The sequence below is a fragment of the Typopeltis vanoorti genome, chromosome 3 (genome assembly GCF_054136105.1).
Source record: "Typopeltis vanoorti isolate ZY-2024b chromosome 3, IOZ_Tvanoo_1.0, whole genome shotgun sequence".
Lineage (NCBI taxonomy): Eukaryota > Metazoa > Arthropoda > Arachnida > Uropygi > Thelyphonidae > Typopeltis > Typopeltis vanoorti.
The window spans coordinates 14,378,204-14,400,990 of NC_143551.1; the positions used below are offsets into that span (position 1 = coordinate 14,378,204).

At 36.8% G+C, this 22,787-nt stretch overlaps 1 protein-coding gene across 2 annotated transcripts in view; it reads left to right on the forward strand.

Annotated features, from left to right (window-relative positions):
- LOC150107935 (protein GPR107-like) overlaps positions 1-22,787 on the forward strand; it is a 243,791-nt gene that overhangs the window by 24,260 nt on the left and 196,744 nt on the right. For both annotated transcript variants that reach the window (XM_090415461.1, XM_090415462.1), the window contains exons 3-4: positions 19,901-19,951; positions 20,115-20,212. In XM_090415461.1, the coding sequence (XP_090271587.1) occupies positions 19,901-19,951; positions 20,115-20,212 (149 nt within the window). The remainder of the gene's footprint in view (positions 1-19,900; positions 19,952-20,114; positions 20,213-22,787) is intronic.

The following is a 22,787-nucleotide window of genomic DNA, read 5'->3' on the forward strand; positions in this document are numbered from 1 at the left end:
TCACTGTACCTCTGGGATGCTTGTGACTGCTGGAATTGGTTCCACAGTTTGTGAACCATGGAACTGCTCCCAAGTAATCATCTGGCTACCTCCACATTACTTTGGCTGGCCTTTAGTCTTAAGATGACTTGCCACCTGAATTCATGGTTAAATTATGTTTTATAGCTGTATCCAAGAACTTTGCTATTATGAAGTGTCAGCAGTACATGCAAATGAGCCACAACATAAGTAGGTCATTTGCATGTACTGCTGACAACTCCACACATTTCTATGTGATATTCGGACTCAGCATCACTTTTTACATAATATACACGTTCATGTGTTTCCCCCCTTTCATATGCCCCCCCCCCCCCCAAGTAATTGTGATTTTTTTTCTTTGTTCCTTAATTTATTGAATTCAGTGTTGATTACTACTGGGATAGATTTGCAGAAATTTAATAATGATTTTTTCAAATTGTAATCTGAATAGAGACTATGCCTTTGCTGAAATACATGATATGGAAAATTTTTTTATCCATGGTCTTTTTTGGGTAGCAACACTATTGAGGCATAGTTTCCTTTGTGCCTCCATAGCACTGTTGGAAGAACAACAGAATATGTATGATTCAATTGAAAAAGTCTGGTTTCAATTCTTGTCATGACAAGAGAAATCTTTGTTGACTTGTTCAGCTGAAGGTGACTGATTGCTCGTACAAATGTAGGATTTTACAAAGAAGGAAAACCCCACTACTACTGTTATCTGTTTGCAAGATTAAAATTAAAGTATCCCTGTTTGATGCCTTGTGCAGCACCACTCAGTGATCCAAATTCACCACCAGGGGGTGATATATGATGTGCTGAATGTAGATGTGGTAATTTTTCTCTGTGCACAAAAGAACAAAGTTACACACATTTTTATTCACTTGTATTATGCATTCACAGACTACACTGTTCAGCGTGCTGCTCTTCCTGATATGCCACAAACTGCATCCTTTGCACAGTGTATTCAATGGCAGAATGCAGCAGGTTGGGACTGATGTTGCTCACATGTTGTGTTGTGTTATGTTATGTTGTCTTTCAGTGCTGGCAAGTTATCAGGATGATCCCAATAAACCCTGTCTTTGAGAAATCCCCAGAGCCAGAATTCACACGTGGTCAGATTAGGTGAATGAGGCAGCCATGCATTGGGAAATGCACAGCTGATAACTGGCTTAGGTGAAATGCTCTTGAAGAACCTCCTGTATGGATTCTATCCCTATCCTACATGAAAATGACTGAATCTATGCACAGGTGCTGCTGTAGCTGTGACACAACAAAATTGTTTATCCTATTGCGACACCTCTTGGCAGTAACTGAGCAGCTCACAGGACCTACTGGTAAATGTCCTCAAAGGAGAATGGTCCAATAATAAACGAAGCTGTAACACCGGACAGTAACTTTTGGTGAATGCAAAGGAGTTTGTTCGATTCCTTGTAGGTTTTACGTAGCCCATACCTGGCAGTTGAGCATTTACATCTCTGTTCAGTTGAAGGTGAGCTTCATCTTCCTCACAAAATCTTCCACAGCTACACAGCATACAACTCCACTTGAGCAAGGAATGTTCAATCGAATGCCAGTTGACTTTCAAAGTCTTGTGAGCACAGCTCCTGTGTTCGGATTATCTTGAATGGGTCAAAATGCAGAATATTCCATAGAATTTTCCAGATAGTTGTGTAAAGCACATCCATGTGCACTGCAGGAACCACTGCTGTTATTCATGGCCTGCTCCACAATGGCAGTAGCAACTTCATTCACTTATTGTGAATTGATTGGTTTGAGACCTCTACCCGGCCTAACTCTCCCAACAATCCCATTTCTTCAAAATGACTAATCATTTGGTGGAGAGCACATGGAGGTAGTGGACCTCATTGACATTTATTTAGGTGATGAAATTTGCAGAGTGCAGCAACAGCGTTGCAATTGTTTAGGTAATACAGCTGCACAAGCAAAGTATGTTTGGACAAGGTTAGTGCCATCACTGTGGATGGTATTAACTACCAGAATGAAATGAAAAATCCTATGTCCAACTTTGTAAATCTGTCTGGTACATGCTGAGTTGATATGCAAATTCCATGCATTTAATATTTACAAATGCACCTGGTAAACACTAAATTTTGGAACTATTTTTTTTTTTCTCAGATATTGCTTCTGCATGATGCACAATGTATTCTTGCAAAATTTTGAAGCATTTTGATCAATGGATACTGCTCCACTAGGCCTTAAACAGGGATACTTTAATGTTGATCATCTTGTGCAAGGCTGGTAATTATGACATCTTAGCAAATAGCGTGGAGCTATAGCATGGAATGAGCAGTTGAGCAGTAAGGAAATAAATGCAGCTTGGAAACTGACAAAGAAACAACCTAACAACATCAATGTGTGAATGTATTCTGAAGGTCAAAATGCCGAATGAGGTAGGTAGGTATAAAATGGATGAATGAGGAGATTATACATGAAATCTGGAAGAAGCACAAGATGAATAATGGTAATAATTCATGAATGGAACAGAGATTACATGAGAAAATGTGAGGTTTAATGGAAGATAGCATTGAAAGAAAGAGCAAAATGACACAATTGAGAGAGAGAGAGAGAGCAAAAGTGATGATTGAAAGAATAATACTATGATGGATGTAAAGAATGAAGAGTTGGCTGTAATGAAGGAGATAGCTCAGTTATGTGGTGTGATATAGAATGAAGCTTGAGCTGGAGTGAATGCAGAAATGTCTTGCAAGTGATTTCAGCTGATAACAGAAAGAAGGGGGAACAAGTGAAAATATTGTTGCTAGGCGCAAAAATTGATAGGCTATTAAAGTGCCAGAGGGTAAAGTGAAAGAGTTGATTGTTTTGGCTGGAATGAATGATTTGAAGGAATAAAAGTATGGTATAAGGGAAGATATAAAACAGACTGAAAGTAGCAAAAGAAAAGAGAGAATTAAGATATTGAGTGTTGCTGCAGTATGACAGAGCTGAGCTGAGAAGGAGAGCCATAATAGCGGATGAGGCAATGTATAGATTATGCAGTAGGAATGATGTGGAATTTATGGATGTGTGGTTTGATAGATGAAATTACTTGTACTGGAAGGATGGTTTGCATGTGAATGTATTTGGTAGTAAAAATGTAGTTGAATGAAGTGAAAGTGGATGTGCAAAATCAGGGAAACTAGATTTAGGGGAAAAGCTGTTGAGTGGGTCCTTAGATGACAGTGAGACAATTGAGTGTAAAAAGTTGTTACTGTGAGTAACAAACTGGAATGGGATAGTTAGTAGAAAGCATCAGGACAGCAGTGGGCCGAATGGGCTTTAGCACTTCTGGCCAAAGTTATTGGCATTAGAGACATGGCTGACAGAAGATGATATAATTAGTGTGATAGAATGTGAAGGGTATAGTGTGTTCAAGGATTATAGAGAGAAGAGAATGGAGAGAGGAGTATTATTGATGATAGCCAATAAATTACAACCAAAAAGAATAGAAGTTCAACCACAGGCCAGTGAAATTAGCATATTTGAGGCTATCTTTTTTGAGATAGCTGCCAGCAGAACAAAATATACAGTTTAAAGCAGTTTAGACCAGTAAAATATACAGTTTATACCAGGAGATGTAAAGAATGATGGGGATAGTTGTTGGAAGTTTTTCCACTTGGTTATACTATAAATTAAAGATACCAAGAAATTATATACTTGTTTTGATCCTTGATCCAAGTGTAAGAAACAAGTTTGCACCTGAACCTATTTTCAGGACTGGGGCAACTCGTTTATAGAAGCTTATGACTTCACATCACTTGACTTAGTATCCCATAATGCAAAGCACATATCCTTACGGATATGTACTGTATAATGCTATGCATTATGGGAAGGGTCACTGCCAGGACCGGTTTCAACCTTTATTAAGATCACATCAGTGGGAGCCAGACCCAGAACTGATACAAGAGTTGAAGTAACGTACATCTCATATTTTCATATATGAGTTACCAAAAGGTGTCACACCTCATTATTAAAATACCCTGGATGATACCAAGAAATGATATACTTGGATTAATCCTTTATTCAAGTGTAAGCAAGCAAGTTTGCACCTGAACTATTTTCAGGACGACTGGGGCAACTCACATATAGAAGCTTATGACTTCACATCACTTGCCTTAGTATCTCATCCCACTGATGAGACCTCAATAAAGGTTGAAACTGGTCTGGGCAGTGACTCTTCCCATAATGCACAGCATTATACATACCCATAAGGATATGTGCTTTGCGTTATGGGATACTAAGGCAAGTGATGTGAAGTCATAAGCTAATATATATGTACGAGTTGTCCCAGTCCTGAAAATAGTTCAAATGCAAACTGGTTTGCTTGCACTTGGATAAAGGATTAAACTAAGTATATAATTTCTTGGTATCGTTAATTTATATTTAATCATGGTGATAGTTGCATCAGCAAATAAGCTCAGTGAGTGAGGGTTGTGATAATTATTATGGGGGATTTCAACTATGGGAACATAGATTGGAAACAGGAGAGAACACATGGAAGGAAGGAAATGGAATTTATGCAGATACTAAGGAATTATTACCTGAAGCCATATTTGAAGAAATGTACTAGGGATTTGAGAAGCTAGTTCTAGTAATTGCATCAGAGAATTTGGCTATATTAATATTGGCCACATTTTCACAATTGATGAAAGTGATCATTTGGTCTTGACTTAGGAAGTGACTAAATGTGTGGAATTTTCAATTAGGAGGGGTATATATGGAGTTAAAAGGCTGATAAGTATGACATGCTTAGGAGATTACATGTGCAAGGGCCAAGTGCTAATAGGCATGGGAAGTAGTAAAGGAATATTTGAGGGAAGTAATAGCAGGCTGCATACCTAGAGGCATGGTAATAAATCAAGTGGGCATTAAATGGATGATTATCATCATTAAGCTGGAGCTATAAAAGAAAAAATTGTGGAGGTAATTCAACGAAAAAGATGATCAGCCTGCACGTCATACAAAGCACAGGCCAAAAGAGTAACCAGTGTGGTAAGAAAGGCAAAAGCAGAGTATGAAAGGAAATTAGCAGTGCAGGCCAAAGATAACCCCAAACAATTTTTTCGGTATGTTGCAAGTAAAAGGAAGAATGTTTATGGCAGAATGATTGTAATGAATGCCAGTGGTAGAGAAGTAACTCAATCAGGAAAATAGTAGAATTACTAAGTGAACGCTTTGCAAGAGTTTATCATTCAGGTGGGGCCATTGCAGTAACAAGAGAGGCAAATGCTTATATAGAAAGTGAGGTGAATGAACTGGAGGTGCAAAACAGATTACAGAACATTGATGTGAAACAGCTATGGGGTTAGATGGTATATCAGCTCGACTTTTACGAGAAGGTGCTAGGGAATTGGCAGTGCTCTTGACCATGTTGTCTTGGCTCTGCATTAGGAAAAATAGTTTCATTGCATAAAGGAAGTTTCACTCCAATCATGAAGTGAAGTGGCAGTTACTGACTAATCAGTGTATCAGTAGTTTTTGTCAAGGTACTGAAGAAGAGTTGGTCAAGAGCAGGAATACAGGAATGGATACGCAGAAATGGTATACTATATGGGGTGGAGGGGGGATAAACATGGTTCTGTGAAAGGTAGATTGTGCCTCAGTAACTTGCTCACATTTTATAATACAGTGACAGCTAAGTTGGATAAAGGTAATGGATTTTCAATTACTACTGGATTTTGCAAAAACTTTTGACAGGATACTGCATAGTATTCTAATTAGTAAATTGCAATACGTGGAGATGTGTATGAAGTTGAAGTGGATCTGAGGGTGGTTGATGGAGAGATATCAGAGAGTAGTTTATTCAGGAGTAGTCCAATAGAAGTCCTGTGACTAGTGGCATGCCACACGGCTCTGCTTTCGCCACTACTGTTTAATTTGTTCATTAATGATATAGAAAAGGATCTCAGAGGAAATGTTTACATCAGTGGCAAACAACAGTTTGCCACTAATGCAAAATTGGGTAGAGCAATAGTTAATACACATGATAAAATTTTGTAGGATGATTTGGATAGACTGGCAGTCTGAACAAAGGAGAATGGATGTCAGTTTAATGTGGCAAAGTGTAAGGTAATGCATTTTGGGGGTGAAAAGATTACCAGCTGTATATCACATTGATGGAACTGTACTCCAGGAAATTGATGAAGCCAGAGATTTGGTAGTTTTAGTGGATATGGAGTTAAAGTTTAGAGGGCACATAGCAAAAGTCACTAAAGCAGCTCATCAGATTGCTTGGTTATTGAAGAATATCCTGATAAGTAGAAGCAAGCAGGTTATTATACCTGTTTATAAAGCCTTTGTAAGACCTCATCTTATACTGCATGCAGATCTGGTCACCTAGGTTTTTTCTTGGGATGAGGAGGTGGTGGAGAAGGTCCAAAGGTGAGTGACCAAGATTATATCAGGTCTATAGAATGACACCTTATGGACAGGTTGAAGATTTGTGGCTTACAGAAATTGGTTGACAGGTGGACATGAGGTGATATGATTAAAACATAAAAATTACCGAAGATTTTTTACAAGATTAATATAGGAAATTTTTCAGAACATGTCTAGTGTTAGGGGCCATCCTTGCAAGCTGAGCAAGAGCGTAGTTAGCAGTGGTGTCAAGACTAGATTTTTTGCTTTGAGAATGGTGAATGAGTTCAAAACAAAATATGATATATACTGCACAAATGAAAATATGATAGATACTGCACTAATGTTGGATAGTGCTTGGCATGATAGGGATTCCCTTGATGAGTCTGACTCCATGGAGTGGCAGTAATAATAATATGTTCTACCAGTAGACTGACTCAATTGGTGAGGACAACAAAAGTTCAGTACAAGCAGATATTATCAGTTCGGACCAAGAATAATCTTTGAGGTTTTTTTTTTTTTTTGATATATGGTAACTAGAAAGAAGAATGATTATGGTAAGATGATGTTATTGGACAAAAGTGGGAGATTGGCGATTGATTGCTGCGGTGGACATAGAGAGATATTCAATCAGCAGTTCATCAAAATGTTTTATTCTCAGTGTGAAATCAAAAGTTCTACTGTAGAGAATGAAATGAGAGAAAACTTAATGGTGATTGAGCAGGAGGTATAAGAGGAGTTAAATAACCTAGATGTGAATAAGGCAATAGGACTTGATGAAATATCACCATGGGAATATTTCTTAAGGGAATGTTTCAAGGATTTAGTATCAACCTTGCCCTACCCGTTTAACAAGTCCTGCAGCAGCACAAGTCTCAAAGGAGTGGAAGGAAAGCAGAATTATTCCAAGGCTAAGGCAACATTATAGACCAATCTTGTATATCCATAGTTAAGGTATTGGAGAGGTTGGTAAGAGATTGGATACAAGAGCTGAAAGTTTTATCACTTGTATATTTATTAAATTAAAGATGCCAAGAAATTATATTCTTGGTTTTGTTCTTTATTCAAGTCTAAGCACATAAAGTTTGAACATGAAGTCACTTCACAACTGGGCTACTTGTATATTGATACGGATGACTCCTCATCAAGTCCCTTAGTATCTGTAAGGATATATGCATTGCATTATGGGATACTAAGGAAATTGATGTGGAATCATCAACCTCGGTAAATAAGTAGCCTAGTCATTAAGTGACTTCACTCGCACACTTTGTTTGCTTACACTTGGATAAAGGATGAAACCGAGAATATAATTTCTTGGCATCTTTAATTTATAGGATATACCAAAGTGTGTTGTTTTTATATAATGAAACCTGTGGTGAATTCATCACTAAAAACACACGCACTAACTACAGTGATAAGTTTTAATATGTAAATATTTCATTCCAAGTATCTTGTGACATCCTCAGTACAGTAATTCAAACAATACTAGGAATAACAAACAGGGTGCATGATTACAATGTAATCTCAATATGCATGCAGTAACATGTTATAGAACTAAATTAAAATATAACTGAAAAAAAAAAAAAAATATATATATATATATGTATATATACCAGGTGATTATAAAATAACGTCAAGTGTTCAGAGCCCTCTAGCAAGTAATGTATTGGACGAAACATACCAATATTCAGTAGACGTACACAGTGGAACATGGGGATTCGATTTAACAGGAAAAAAAAAAAAGTAACAAAAATCGCCAACAGGGGAAATTTTGGCACTGCCAAATTAATTTTAGTAGGTGTGACTAATGAATGACTAAATGGCAAATGAGAGACAGCACACATCAATTTCATGATGTTTATTGTTAATTACAAATGAGGTTCAATATGACCACCATTCTGATGTTCCAGGAACTGCATACGGTGCACGACATTTTCCACAGTAGCTCGCAACATATCGGAATTAATTTGTCTCACATGTAACGTTATTCGATCTTTCAAAGTTGGAATATCGGGTACATGTCCTTGATACACAGTGCTTTTAAGAAATCCCCACAGCCAAAAGTCACAAGGATTGAGATCAGGTGATCTCGGTGGCCATGGCGTGGGAAATGCAGGACTAATGATTCTTCTGTCAGAGAAATGTTGTTGCAAAACACGCTGTACCTGTCCGATGTGGGATGGTGCACCATCCTGCATGAAGATGGTCGAATCGAGATGTCCTCTTTGCTGCAATTGTGGAACCACAAAGTTCTGTAGCATATTGGCATACCTATTAGCATTGACGGAACAGGTCACTGGTCCATTTTGGCGATTTGCCTCATAAAAGTATGGACTGATGATAAAAGATGCCGTAAATCTGCACCACATTGTGACTTTGGGCGAGTGGATAGACATCTGCAGACACATGTGCAGATTAGTTGCAGCCCAAATGCGACAGTTGCGTGTGTTAATATCGCCGTTCAAATAAAAGTGCATTACGTCACTCCATAAAATCTGCCACGGCCATGCATCATCCACTTCCATGCATGCTAAGAATCTCAAAGATAAGTCGATTCGTGTGGTTGTATCACCAGGGCGCAATTCTTGAACATGACTGATTTTATAAGGGTAAAACTTCAACATCTGATGTAGGATTTTCCACATCGTTGTGTATGCGATATCCGTTTGCCGGGATATTGCTCATGCACTGCTGGTACCCTGCACATTTGTCCTCTCCTGTTCCACAATAGCAGTTGCAACTTGTTCAACTTGTTGGTGATTGATTGGTTTGCGTCCCCTGCCTACCTCCACTGCTACAGTTCCAATAGTTTCAAATCGCCGAATCAGTTTTCGTAAGTTTGTTACGCTAATCGGTCATTTTCGTAAATTTTTCATATGCCGAAAATCATGAAGACAAGCACTGGCATTATTGTTCCACTGATAATAGAGTTTGGCTTACAAAGCACGCTCGCGTAAGGTAAGAGGCATCGAAAAGCAGTTCGTCTATGAATGATAAGAAATCTCACAGGCTTTCCTTTTATTGCATGATCACTCACAAGAAATGCGATAATGCAAATTAATGCATTTTACTCGGTAAACAGAGCCAAAATTTCCCCTGTTGGCGACTTTTGGTACTTTTTTTTCTGTTAAATCGAATCCCCATGTTCCACTGTGTACGTCTACCGAATATTAGTGTGTTTCGTCCAATACATTACTCGCTAGAGGGCTCTGAACACTTGACGTTATTTTATAATCACCTGGTATATATATATATATATATATATATATATATATATATAATAACATATATAAAGAGATTATTTTACACAATTTTGTATGACAATTTCCCATACTTTAGGAATAGTAAGAACATCGTTGTGGTTTAAATTTGGTGTCTGTGTAGTAGGGCTTCAGCACTTTCTTTATATAAACACTCATGTTTATATAAAGACCTATGTAAAAGTTTTGACTTTTCCCAATGGATCCTATGGTTTGGGTTTTCAGCTCCATGTTGAGAGACACCAGATTTCTGCAGTTTGAAAAGACGAATGTGGTCTTGATGTTCTGAGATGCGTTTCTGAAACATATCTACCTGTCTCCAAAGTCAGACAGCTTGCAGGAGCATGGGATCTCATACACGCCAGGTAACATCAGAGATGAGAGTTTGTCCTTAGGAGAAGGTAACAAGTTATAGATCTGGTTGATGGGTTTGTAAGTAGTCGCAAAATTGCATTTCTTCGTAATTTTTGAAAGACGTTCGGAGATGGCTTTGACATAAGGTATGGGAATCCTGTGGGCTTCTTCTTGTCTAGGTTAATGTGGCTGATGATTTTTTGAGATGTTTTAAGATTATATCCATTTAGTATGGCTGTATTTTTGATTATTTCTAGTTCCTGGTTTAGAGAATCTTCATAGGAGCAGAATTTGTGTGCTCTGGTAACTAGTGATTTAATGATACCAAATTTCTGAGATGGATGATGAGCGGAAGAAATGTGAATGTAGCGACCTGAAAATGTAGGCTTGCGATAAACAGACATAGCGATGGAACCGTCTTCTTTTCTTTGAATGTGTAAATCTAGAAAGGAGATACCCTATGGAGATTCTTTTTCTAGCGTAAAGTTAATGCGAGGATGACGAAGGAATGATTCCACACTGCAAAGATGTCATCAACATATCGTAGCCAAATTTTTGGTTTGGGTTCAACAGTGGAAATTTTTTCTTTAAGGTGTTCTAGAAACAGGTTTGCTTAAGTTTGGTGATAAAGGAGACCTCATTGCTGTTCCTTCTTCTTGCTTGTAAATTTTACCTTTCCAAGTGAAGTAACCAGATGTAATAACAAATTTGAATAATTCAACTATATTAGATGAAAATTTTTCAGTTAATAATTCTACTGTTTCTTTACGGGGAATGTTAGTGAAGAGGGAGACAATGTCGAAGCGAATTAACAAGTCAGTTTTTAACAGTTGTATGTCTTTTATTTTTGCGTGAAACTCTGTGGAACTTTTGATTAAAGAGGCTGAGTGGCCTATGTGAGGACGGAGAAGGTTAGATAAGAATCTTGATAACTTGTAAGTCGGGCTGCTAATAGAATCTATGACAGGTCCGATTGGAACATTAACCTTGTGAAGCTTAGGTAAGCCATAAATTCTAGGCCGTCTAGCATGGTATGTTTTGAGTTTTTTAGTTGTTTTTTCATCTAAGGAGGAGGTTTCATCAAGTAACTTATTTAATTTCCTGAGTTGATGTTTTGTAGGATCATAATCCAATGTGGCGTAAGTATTACGATCTCGGAGTAGTAAATTCGTTTTTCAGTCATATGAATTGGTATCAAGAACCACAGTGGTATTTTCTTTGTCAGCTCTGGTAATGATTATGTTTTTATTACGTTTTAAGGAGGTAAGAGTTTTCAATTCTGATGGTGGGATATTTAAGTCCGAAGGTTTGGCATCATAGATTATTTTTGCTACCTCGAAACGAAGTCTGTTGGCTTCAATATCGGAAAGATGGCTGATGTTTCTCTCTGTTTTATGTATGAAATCTAAATATGGGAAACATTTAGGTGAAATACTAAATTTATGGCCTCTTGCTAGAACATTTAATTCGTCTGTTAGTAGACAGTTAGATAAGTTGACTACTCAATTTTCCGTCGGTAGTTTGTTAGTGGTCTTCTTAGATCGATTTAACAAGTTAAGGTATTTATTATGTATATTAGAATTGCTTTTATCCGAAGATTTTATCTCCGAATTTTTTGAGACACTTATAATCAAATGTAGCAGATCTTAATTTAATGTATTTGATAATTCTGCTTCTAGTTCCGTAATTTTTAAATTATTTGTTGCCACTTTGTGCTTAGAAACACATAACTGATTAAGTAGTAAGGAATGGCTTGCTTATGTCAAAGGCTTCTCCGAATGTCTTTCAAAAATTACAAAGAAATGCAATTTTGCGACTACTTACAAACCCATCAACCAGATCTATAACTTGTTACCTTCTCCTAAGGACAAACTCTCATCTCTAATGTTACCTGGCGTGTATGAGATCCCATGCTCCTGCAAGCTGTCTTACTTTGGACAGACAGGTAGATCTGTTCAGAAACGCATCTCAGAACATCAAGACCACATTCGTCTTTTCAAACTGCAGAAATCTGGTCTCTCTCAACATGGAGTTGAAAACCCAAACCATAGGATCCATTGGGAAAAGTCAAAACTTTTACATAGATCTTTATATAAACATGAATGTTTATATAAAGAAAGTGCTGAAGCCCTACTACACAGACACCAAATTTAAACCGCAACGATGTTCTTACTATTCCTAAAGTATTGGAAATTGTCATACAAAATTGTGTAAAATAATCTCTTTATATATGTTATTATATATATTTTTTTTATTTTATTTTTTTCCAGTTATATTTTAATTTAGTTCTATAACACGTTACTGCATGCATATTGAAATTCCATTGTAATCATGTGCCCTAACTGTTGTTCCTAGTATTGTTTGAATTACTGTGCTGAGGATGTCCAAGATACTTGGGATGAAATATTTACATATTAAAACTTATCACATTGGTTAGTACGTGTGTTTTTAGTGATGAAAATGTGTTGATAACAGTGATATTCTTTGTACTGATCAGCATGTGTTTGTTAAAGGAAGGTTGTGTTTTACAAACTTACTTATGTACTATAACAAAGTGACAAATGCTTTGGACAAGTCAGATGCATATACCGTAGTATACTTTTTCAAATGTTTTGATAGATTGCTATACCACATGTTGGTGACTAAACTGAAGCAGAGGATCGGATGATAGACTATTTGAGTTGAATAGGTTGTTTATTTCATATGGCGTTCTACCTCTCCTCCCTTGTCCCTTATGACATCCTCCTAATGAGGTATTAAGTATATTTTATGACGTGTGTGTGTGTGTGTGTGTGTGTGTTCGCGTTCACAGGTCGGTTTGTCTGTTCTGAGGGATGAAAAACCTGAGTTTCCGGGTGAAAAAAAAACACCTTACCTCTGTATGAGACCATATTTTGAAAAAGACCTGTACCTCCGTATTCCTCATATCATGGAAGGTAATTGAACCCAAGTCTTTTTGACCAAACGGCTTTGTCAATACCAAGTGAGCTACAGAGGCTCTCAGTTGGATAGGTGAATAGCTATCAGACATGTTTTGCTTGGGGTGAAAAAATTAATCCAGAAATCAGAAAGTTGTGTGTGTTGGTTTACTATATCAAAAGTGGAAGGTCACTAGTGGTCAGGGTGACCACCCAGCAAAAATATTTTGTACCAACTTATGCAGTAAAAGGTACTAAATCTAGAAAAAAAAAGTACTAAATTTTTTTTTTGCTTTCATTTCACTCTATTTAGGACATTTTACAATATTACTACCTTATTTTGCTAAATTATTGAACTCTTCAGAAATAGTAAAATCTATAGCTGATGAATGTTTAAATTTTTCTTTTGTCAAAAGGAGTCTATTCATCAAGGGAGTTTGTAGTTATTATTAAGAGAGACCTTCAGAGAGTCAGGAACTCATTTAGAGAGGCTACATACTACACACACACACCAACTATCATACTTATTCTTGAATTCATTCACTGCTCGCACTCACAACATTCAATGGCAATCTATTCCAATCATGCACCACCCATGAGAGAAAAATATAGCCCACACCCCCATTCTTAACAGCATTCATTCTCAGCTTCCATGGATGCCCTCTTGTCCTTTCCCCACCCTCTATAAATTGAAAAATTCCATCAACTGAAATCTTGTGGAGCCTTTTGGAAGTTTGCAAGTCTCAATCATATTGCTTCTTTCTCCTGTTGGCTAGTGTCTGCAGAATACAAATTATCAGTCTATCTCCATAATTTCTTTCTTCGGAATGGAGATAGTTCTTGAAGCACGTAAGTATGGTGGTATTGCTTTACTGGAAAGGAAAATGTCCAATAAGTCTTGAGGAATCTTCAACAGCAACTTCCAAAGCCTAGACGCAGGAAAGCCATCAGGTCCGGAGGCAGAGAAATTGGATGGAATAGCTGCTTTAATCTCCTGGATGGAGACAGGCTAGTATATTTGAAGGGAAGGAATGGATCTCAATATCGTAGGTTGGTCATCATAATCAGGGAAGTGTGGAGGTGGAACAGAAAAGACTGTCTCCAGAATTTAACAAAATCATGATGCAAGTCTGCTAGAGGTGGAGGGGAAGCACTGTTAAGGATGGTTTTGGCACATTGACCTCTATTCCTTTTATAGAGGGCCTGCACAGTTGCATAGGCCCTCGTCCTCTGCTTCTTATTTGACAAAGTCATTGTAGAATGAGACGTAGGCTGATATTGACGAGTCATCAAGTGTTCGGAGAATTCAGCATGGAGGTAGCCATTTAACTGATCTGTGATATCTATTCCCAGAAGGTGAGTCTGGATGAGAGATTTAAGAATTTGATTATTATATTCCGGAACAGGAGAATCATCTAGAGATGATGTCAGTCTGAGAATCAAAGCCTCTTCTTCAACAGCAGGATGGTGGCTGGAAGATGGAGAAGCAGGACAGAAGATACGGAGATATTACCTGTCCCTACCTATGGCGGATGGGCTGCCAATTCTTGAACTAAGACTTTGTAACGAGCTTTCTGTGTATGACACTTGATGGCATCCACGGATCTTAATGGGAACACCTTAAATAAAGCCTCATTGATTTTCTTTATCCCTCGAGCCATCAATTCGATCTCATGAGCAGCGAGGATCTTTTCTTCTTTGGCAGTCCAATGTGCTTTGACGTGCTCTGTTCTTATTGCAGTGTTGGCTTCGGCTGGATGTTTTGAGGTGCGATGCATGCCAAGGCCAATTGCAGTAGAGAATGCACGATCGCAGACCTGACATATGAAGTGTCTGAGATTGGGAACTCCTTGACCGCTAGAACAAGCATGATGAGAACTTGAATAAATGGGTTGATGACAGTCCTTGCAGAGCTTTCTTTTAACTTTCTTCCTGAGGATAACGCTGGGATGGGTGGCAGAATCACCTCCAAACAAGAAATAGATATCTGGTATCACACTTGACGAGTTTCCTAGCTCAGGCCAATAGAGTCGGAACCTTCATCTGATGAGTTATTGCAAACGAGGAAATTTATACCAGGGTGCTAACCCTAGAAGGGAGGAATAGCATAGCAGGCCAATCAGTCATCTGAAGGTGTCCAGGAATCACCCCTAGGAGGCTGTCTACTGCCACACTTGCGAAGTGTCTCAGGGGATGTGCAAGCCAAGACAACAACGCTTCGGATTCCCAAATCTTGCAGACTCACATCCCTCATATACCACTTTTTGATATCTGTCAGTCAGCCATCCTAGTTGATTTCTTATTTTATTCTTATTTATTGTCACTGCTTAAAATATTCTTTCAATTGCTTTTTTCCCTGAGATTTAGAATCAGATTTAAATTTAGAAAGTTTTTCTTGCCACTGTCCATGTTTAAAAGGAAGATCTAAATAATAATATTTTTGATGAAGAACTGAACAAGTTTTTGTTAATAAAATTAATAGAAACACTGGACTTCAAATCCACTGTCTATTCAGTACAGTGGATTTGAAGTCCAGTGTTTATATTCAAATCAAACTGCGACTGTGAGCGATGAATTGAAATTCGTACAACATCAATTATATCTCATTGTTGAAGTTTGAAATTTTTTAAACATCTGGCTGTTTAAATATCCCGACAATTCCATTGTTGTGTGCTAAGTTTTAAATGTGGAGCAAAATTTTTACATAATGGGGTCCAAATTATGCTGTGGATCAATAAAAGCGTTACTCATATTAAAATATTTAATTTTTTTCGCCTGTTTTCATTGTCGTAATGATCTTATAAGGTGCAAGAAGTGTTTGAATAGTGAAGAATATATTTTCATTGTCTCATGCCAGTCGGATTGTGTGAGTATGAGATCAGGGGGATGGGGGGGAAGAGAAGATTAGCAAACAGTGAGAGGGGAAGGAAAAAAAGAAATCATGCTTCTGTCACTGAATGTGATATATGGGGAGGTGGGAGAAGAGAAAAATATTAAACTCATATGTCTAACTCTCATGTTGTTATTATTATTATTTGGAAGGGAGAAAGAACTGGATCTGTTGGTGTCTAGAACATTAAAAAATTATAAAAAGTACTAGATCTAGTACGAAAGTACTAGTGGTGTGGTGCAGGTGCCAGTTTTTTGTTACTTAATTTAACTATTGTTACTTAATTTGTATATTAGATATTGGGAATGTTTAATTGGTGATAATACAACTGTTTGCAGATGATGCAAAACTGAGGAAAGTGATGAAGAATCAAGCAGATGTATGGTCTTTCAGGAGGACTTGAATAGATTGTATGAGTGGGGCAACAATATGAAACTGTCAATTCATTGTTGCTAAGCATAAGGTTCTGAAATTTGGTAGGATGCAAAGTATATATACACTTGGTGGGGAAATTTTGGAGGAAGTTGAGAAGATAAGAGACCTTGAGTAGTGGTGGTGGACAAGGATCTGAAGTTCAGAGGCCACATTGCACAAGTTGTGAAGACATCACCACAGATAATGGGAATGATGAGGAGGACTTTAATTTGTAGAAATAAAGAGATTCTGGTTCCATTGTATAAGGCCTTGATCAGGCCTCATATAGATTAGTGTGCACAGATTTGCTCTCCCCTGGTTTCATGGTGATGAGGATATATTGGAAAGGAGAAGACTAAAGCATAACTGGGGTTTAGGATATGAAATGTGATGCAGTTTGCAAAGCCTTGCAGTTGTGAATAGGAGGAATATGATTGAGACATTTAAGTTAGTATAGCGTTGTTGCCAGGTTAATGTGGAAGAATTTTTTTGTAGAATGGGAGAAGGAGGTAAAACAAGGTGATATACCCAGAAGATATATGAGGAGTGTAAGTAGAGGTATAAAGGAGCAGTTTCTTTGCATGGAGAGTGGTTGGTGAGTGGAATGCATTGCTTGACATTGCGGTAAATACAGTTACAATGAATGAGTGTGAAGCATGGTTTGATGGACTTTATGTGTAACAGTGTTTGCCTTCTGTGATGAGTCTTGAGTCCATGGAGGTCTATTAATAATGTCACCCATTAGCAGATAGATTATTAAGAGAAAAAAATGCTAGAGAACATACAAGATCTGAAAACTTCTAATAGCCATTATTTTTTCTAGAAATAATGCAAACTATTGCTAAACAATAGCTAGTCATGCATGTCATTCAATACATCGTGCACAGGGTGTGCATTGTTTTGTAATGCCTGTAGGGAGTTATTAGCATAAATGCCTTTTAAGTTCCTTTTATATGACCAATCCGTTGAATGTCATTCAGAGATGAGTGTTCAACAAGACCACTTTAATCCTTTTCTTTTATCTTTCACATGCCTTAGGTGTTTTCTTATGGATTTCATAACCTTTTCCTGACCAATGTGAATGTTTCATGATCATGGAATCATATACCTCAGGGTATTTTTCAAATGGAATTCTGTCTTTGTGAGGATGAAGAAACTTCTAGATGTTAACTGGTTTGAAGGCTGTTCTCACATTGACTTTTTATTTTTATTTTTATTTGAAACATCATTTGAAATATGCACTCTCCTAATTTTCTACATGGAGTTTGCTTGGAGTAAAATCAGTAAAAAGGCAGAAATATAAGATCTCATAATACAGGGTGTCCACGTTGGACCTCCCTATAGTTTCAAAGAACAGTAAAAAATTGAAATGCAGACATATGCAAGGTTTGGGCTGTACAAACATTCCAGAGACTAAAAGTTTCATCCAGAATTTGTTCCTGCATAGCAATGTGGTGGCACTGCTGGATAGGGCTGTTGTAGTTTTAAGCATGGTGTCAAGGGTGGAGAATGTGCAAGTTGTGTGGTGGTTAGCTCAGCTCAAATCTATCAAAGCAGTGTAGCATAAGTCAGGGTTGCTGGAAAACTTGAACTAAGGGGACTGAATAGTTCAAGTTTTCCAGCAAACCCTGATTTTATGACTCTAAGCAATTATTTTAGCTTTTATTGGCCACCATCCATACTGTTCAGTTTTAATTTATATGTATATTTATATGTATGACTTTGGGTGAACATGTTCCTTTCTAGCTTAATTTATTTTTGTAACCAAATAGATAATAATAACAGGATTCTGGCGTTGATGCAGTAAGTTTTTTTTTCACCAGTGGTCAGGTCAATAGTTTTAACAGTTGACCAGATCACTAACTTTTGCATACCATGTAGATTGTAGTGCAGCTTGCTTCTTTGTATATATGTGTATACTCCAGATGATGACCATAATGTGAAGGTTGAAACGTCGAGTTTTTATTTTGGTTTATATTAAACCGCAGTTTTACTCTAACACAGTAGTCGTTTCCATAATTTTTATGATGAATTCTGATCATCATGTAACCATGAAGTAAAGTAATCATTCTTAGCATGGTTGTAATCTCCATGATTTTATCAAAATGAAAGGATTTCCTTATTTCAGGTTTCTCTTGGCTTTTGTACTCCAAGTTATTAATATGTATTCCTTATTGTTTTCCTCTTGAATATTTTTTCCATTGTTCTTTCACTGCATATCTCATTTCACTGTTAATTGTTTCTGATCACATCCAGGATATCTTTATCTTCAGTATTTGTTACCTTTGGCATCTGTTTCCTTTTACGGTATTCTTTCCTTCATTTCCTAGGCCCCTCCTCCCATATCTCCCATTTTGTCACCTTTTGTGATATTTAACTTGTTCTCACCAGTCTTATTTTCATTAGCTAATTGTATATTGTTTATATAATTGTTTTTATTTTTCCTGTATTGCCTCTTATCTTCCTAAGTCTACCATGAAGTTCTGTTTTTTCTGTCTTTATAGATAACTCCACCACATAAAATTTGATGACATAGTTAAGTCATCAAATTTTCTACTGAGTCTCCTAAGTTTAGTTTGGTTTTCAAACTGCTTCAGTTTTTCTCAAATATTTGTGTATTTGAGTTAACAATTCACCTCTGAAAACATATTGATACACCTTAATATCTACTGCTCACTCTATCTATCCTTTTCATCCATCCAGGACGGGTTGAGTCCCCTCCTAATGAGGAGTTACTGGCGTATTAATGCAGCCGGTTCACCACTCCTCTGCTGCATCCCCTAAGTATGATATTCATGACTGTATCCGATTGTGTTCACGGGGCCAGTTTGCCTGCTTGTGGGATAAAAATCCCCAGATAAACTGGGGGAAAAACCCTACTGTCCACCAAGACGGACTAACTTGGCTATGTCTGAGGAAGATCCTCAAGCTCCTCACATCATTGATGGGAATCGAACCTAGGACACTCCTTCCCCAGGCATATGGTTGCGAAGCGCATAGCCACTAGGCTAACCCTGCAAACACTGCTCACTCTAATAACTTAAGTTTTTCTTTTTCCTTACTAGAACCTTTTATAGGACAACAGACACAAATCAGTCTTTGTGGAACTATAAAGACTTATTTAACACACTAGTTTTAAGATTTAAATTATTCTGTTTTGAAATTTCCTCATGTCTATATTTAAAATTATTTTCCATGAAGTTTCTATTTTAATGTCAACTACTGCATCTAATAATTTCTTTCCTTGATCACTATTGTTCTTATATTCATTATAAGTTTAATGTATACAGTCAATTGTTTCGAACACTGCTATAACTGATTTACTTATTCCAACAATTATTGAAGATTTCAGACTGAAGCCCATAGGCATAGTGCTGTGCTAATAGAAATTCACTAGAGCAAACTATTCTTGTGATCCATATGAATCTGTTATATTGAGTCGACTATAATTTCCGATTATTTCATAGTAGTATGTCATTTATTTTTGTCTGTCTTAGTAAAACCAAAATATTGACATCTGTATATCATTTATTTGTGCTGCTTATTGTAATGTGGTAAATACCATTTGAATATTTTTTTAATTTACACTCAAATTATTTAAAGTTAAATATCCAATCTTTTATACAAAATATACAAAACTTTATTCATATTATGGTTTTTCTTTGCAGTTTGGTTTTGCATTAACCAGGACAATTAGTGTCAGTGTTACGCCATACTTGGTAAGTTATTAAATACTACTTACTATTGAGTTGGTCTCAAAAGTTATATATTTGATTGTATAAGGTTTGAAAATCTATATTATATAACATTTACTAAATAAGTCTTGTGTACATCTAAGACAACTATATAACACTAAGTGATTTCTTATCTTGCATTTTATAGGAAAGTAACCAAGAAAAATGTCTCCTTCTTGATGAATCTCTTAATACCGATGGAGATATTGATATTGTAACATTCCAGCTTGATCTGTCAAATAAGAAGTAAGTGCAACTAATTTTGGAATTATGTATTTATTGTATTTGGGGATAAGTAATCAGGTTTATAATTGATAAATTACTACACAGAGAGGGGTGGGGGAGCAAAAGAAAGAAAGGAGGCCCAACTTCCTATTGACAGCAATGTTCATTTTTGACAACTGTGTGTGTGTATGTCTCAAAAATTAGCTAACACCTTTTTATTCCCTTATAGGGAGTAGGCAAGGCATTTTAACCCTATCTAGCCTTTGGAGACTGATTGGGCAGTTCAGTCTTTACCAATGTGTGTGGGATGGGTGGGTATCCATGCACATGTGCATTCGTTCATGGACATATACGCTATGTATGTATGTACACTGAATGGGCGAAACATTAGAGATACCTACATAATAGCATGTCGATCTTTATCTAGTGCGAATAACAGCCTGTACACTCTGAGGCATCGACTCCACCAGATGTCAGAGGATTGCCGGAGGTAATTCCAGCCATGTTTGTTGCAGCATCCACAACTGTGTCTTAGGTGTGTGTCCTGGATACATGGATCTGATGTCTTGCTCTACGGCATCCCAGAGAGAATCAATCGGATTTAAATCTGGGGATCTTGAATGGTGGGAGGGCATTGGATGGTGCCAAACTCAGATGAGTGTTCCTCGAGCCATTCCTTAGTGGATGCAGCCTGGTAGGGTAGCACATTGTCTTGCTGAAACAGGCCATCAGCGGCAGGATGTGTAGAGGTGTGTGCATTATGGGATACTAAAGCAACTGATGTGAAGTCATTGGCCTCTATATAAAAGTAGCTCACTCAAGAAGAAACTTCATGCGCAAACAACAATATTGTTTGCTTACACTTGGTTAAACAATTAAACTAAGAATATAATTTCTTCTGCCATCTTTAGTGCATCACTACTGTTCCCTTCTGCTCTGTAATTGGAGGTGACCAAGTTGACTGACTACTGAAATTTTCCAGTTAATTTTGATTTTAATGGAACAGACTGCCCATATTTAGTTATGCAGATTTCAGGTAAGTGGCATTAAACTAATTTAACATTTCAAAATTTTGGATTTTCATTTTTATGATTTTGAAGGGATGATGAAGTATAATATATAGCCTTTTATCTCAGATACTAACTTCACCTTCTTGTTGCTCATGCTATTCTAAAAGTGCAAACAAGACATTGGCAGCTGAGTATGGGTGGTATAACCCTAACAGAGCAAATGCTGTTAGAAATGCCTTTGGACAGGCAGTGAACCACTGGACTTACTCAGCAAAAGGCTAGTAACCTGTCCTGGGGAAATTTCATATACTTTCAAGTCTCAGCCAAAGAAAATATAGACAGGCTGCCAGGGAAATGACCATGATTTAGGAAAAGGTAAACAAAATTGAAAGAATGGACATATTATGAAAATTGCAACTTGGAATATAAGGAGCATCACACACAAAGAGGAACTTGATGAATAACTACACTAAGTCAATGTGAAGATATGTATAGTAACAGAAATGAAGAAAAAGCAAAAAAAAAGTACCAAAGAAATAACTATATACCAATATATAGTAGAGTAAAAATGAAAAAAAAGGGCACAAACAGGGTATAATGATACATAAATCTATGAAGAGCATTTGCATATTATAATGAATGGACTGAAAGACTAATACAAATTAGACTCAAAACATTTTTAATTAGGAGGTAACAATAACTGGGGCATATGTACCAAAAGAAGAGAAAGAAGATAGTAAAACCTTTTATAAAGAACTGCAGAAAGTCATAGATAAATCATATGAAACAGACTATTTTCTACTAGCAAGGAATTTAAATGACAGAATAGGAAACAGGAAATACAAACAAAGGTAGATTTGGTGAAGATATATGTAATCAAAATGGACACAAATAGCAAGATTTTGTCATTTATAAAATGAGAATAATGAACTTGGTATTTAAATATGAAGAAATACATAAATATACATAGTTAGGCAGAGAATGAAAGTCAGTTATTGATGACATTATTGCAAATTTTAAATTAACCAAGTTAACCTAGATGTAAGAATATATCAAGCTGCTTTGAATTAAACTCTGATCATTATTTGATGTTGCAAAAATTTGATTTAAACCAAAATGGTTAGAAATACATAAAGTGGGAAAATGATTATCAACCAAGTTAAGAAACTCCTTAATTACAAGTTCTCTATACTAGGCGACAATATCAAAACAGAAACCATATAGGAATTAAATGACATAGAGGAATGGGAATATCAGAAATAAATGTTGACAGATGTAGCAACTGAAAGCTTAGGAATAAAGATTAAATGAATAGCAAATGACAATCAAGGAAAAGAAGGAGTAGCTATAGTATTCAACACAAAATACGAGGCTAATCTTCTTGAATGGCAGGCAGTCTCAAGTAGAGTGATGTGGGCAAATATCAGAATGGGGAATTGGACAATGAGATTTATTTGTGCCTATGATCCCACAGAAGGTTCTACTAAGGTAGAAGTGGAGGAATTTTTTGATGCTTTAGAAAAAGCATCTGATACAATGAAAAGGAAAAGTTGGTCCTTGTTGGGGATCTAAATAGCAAAGTAGGA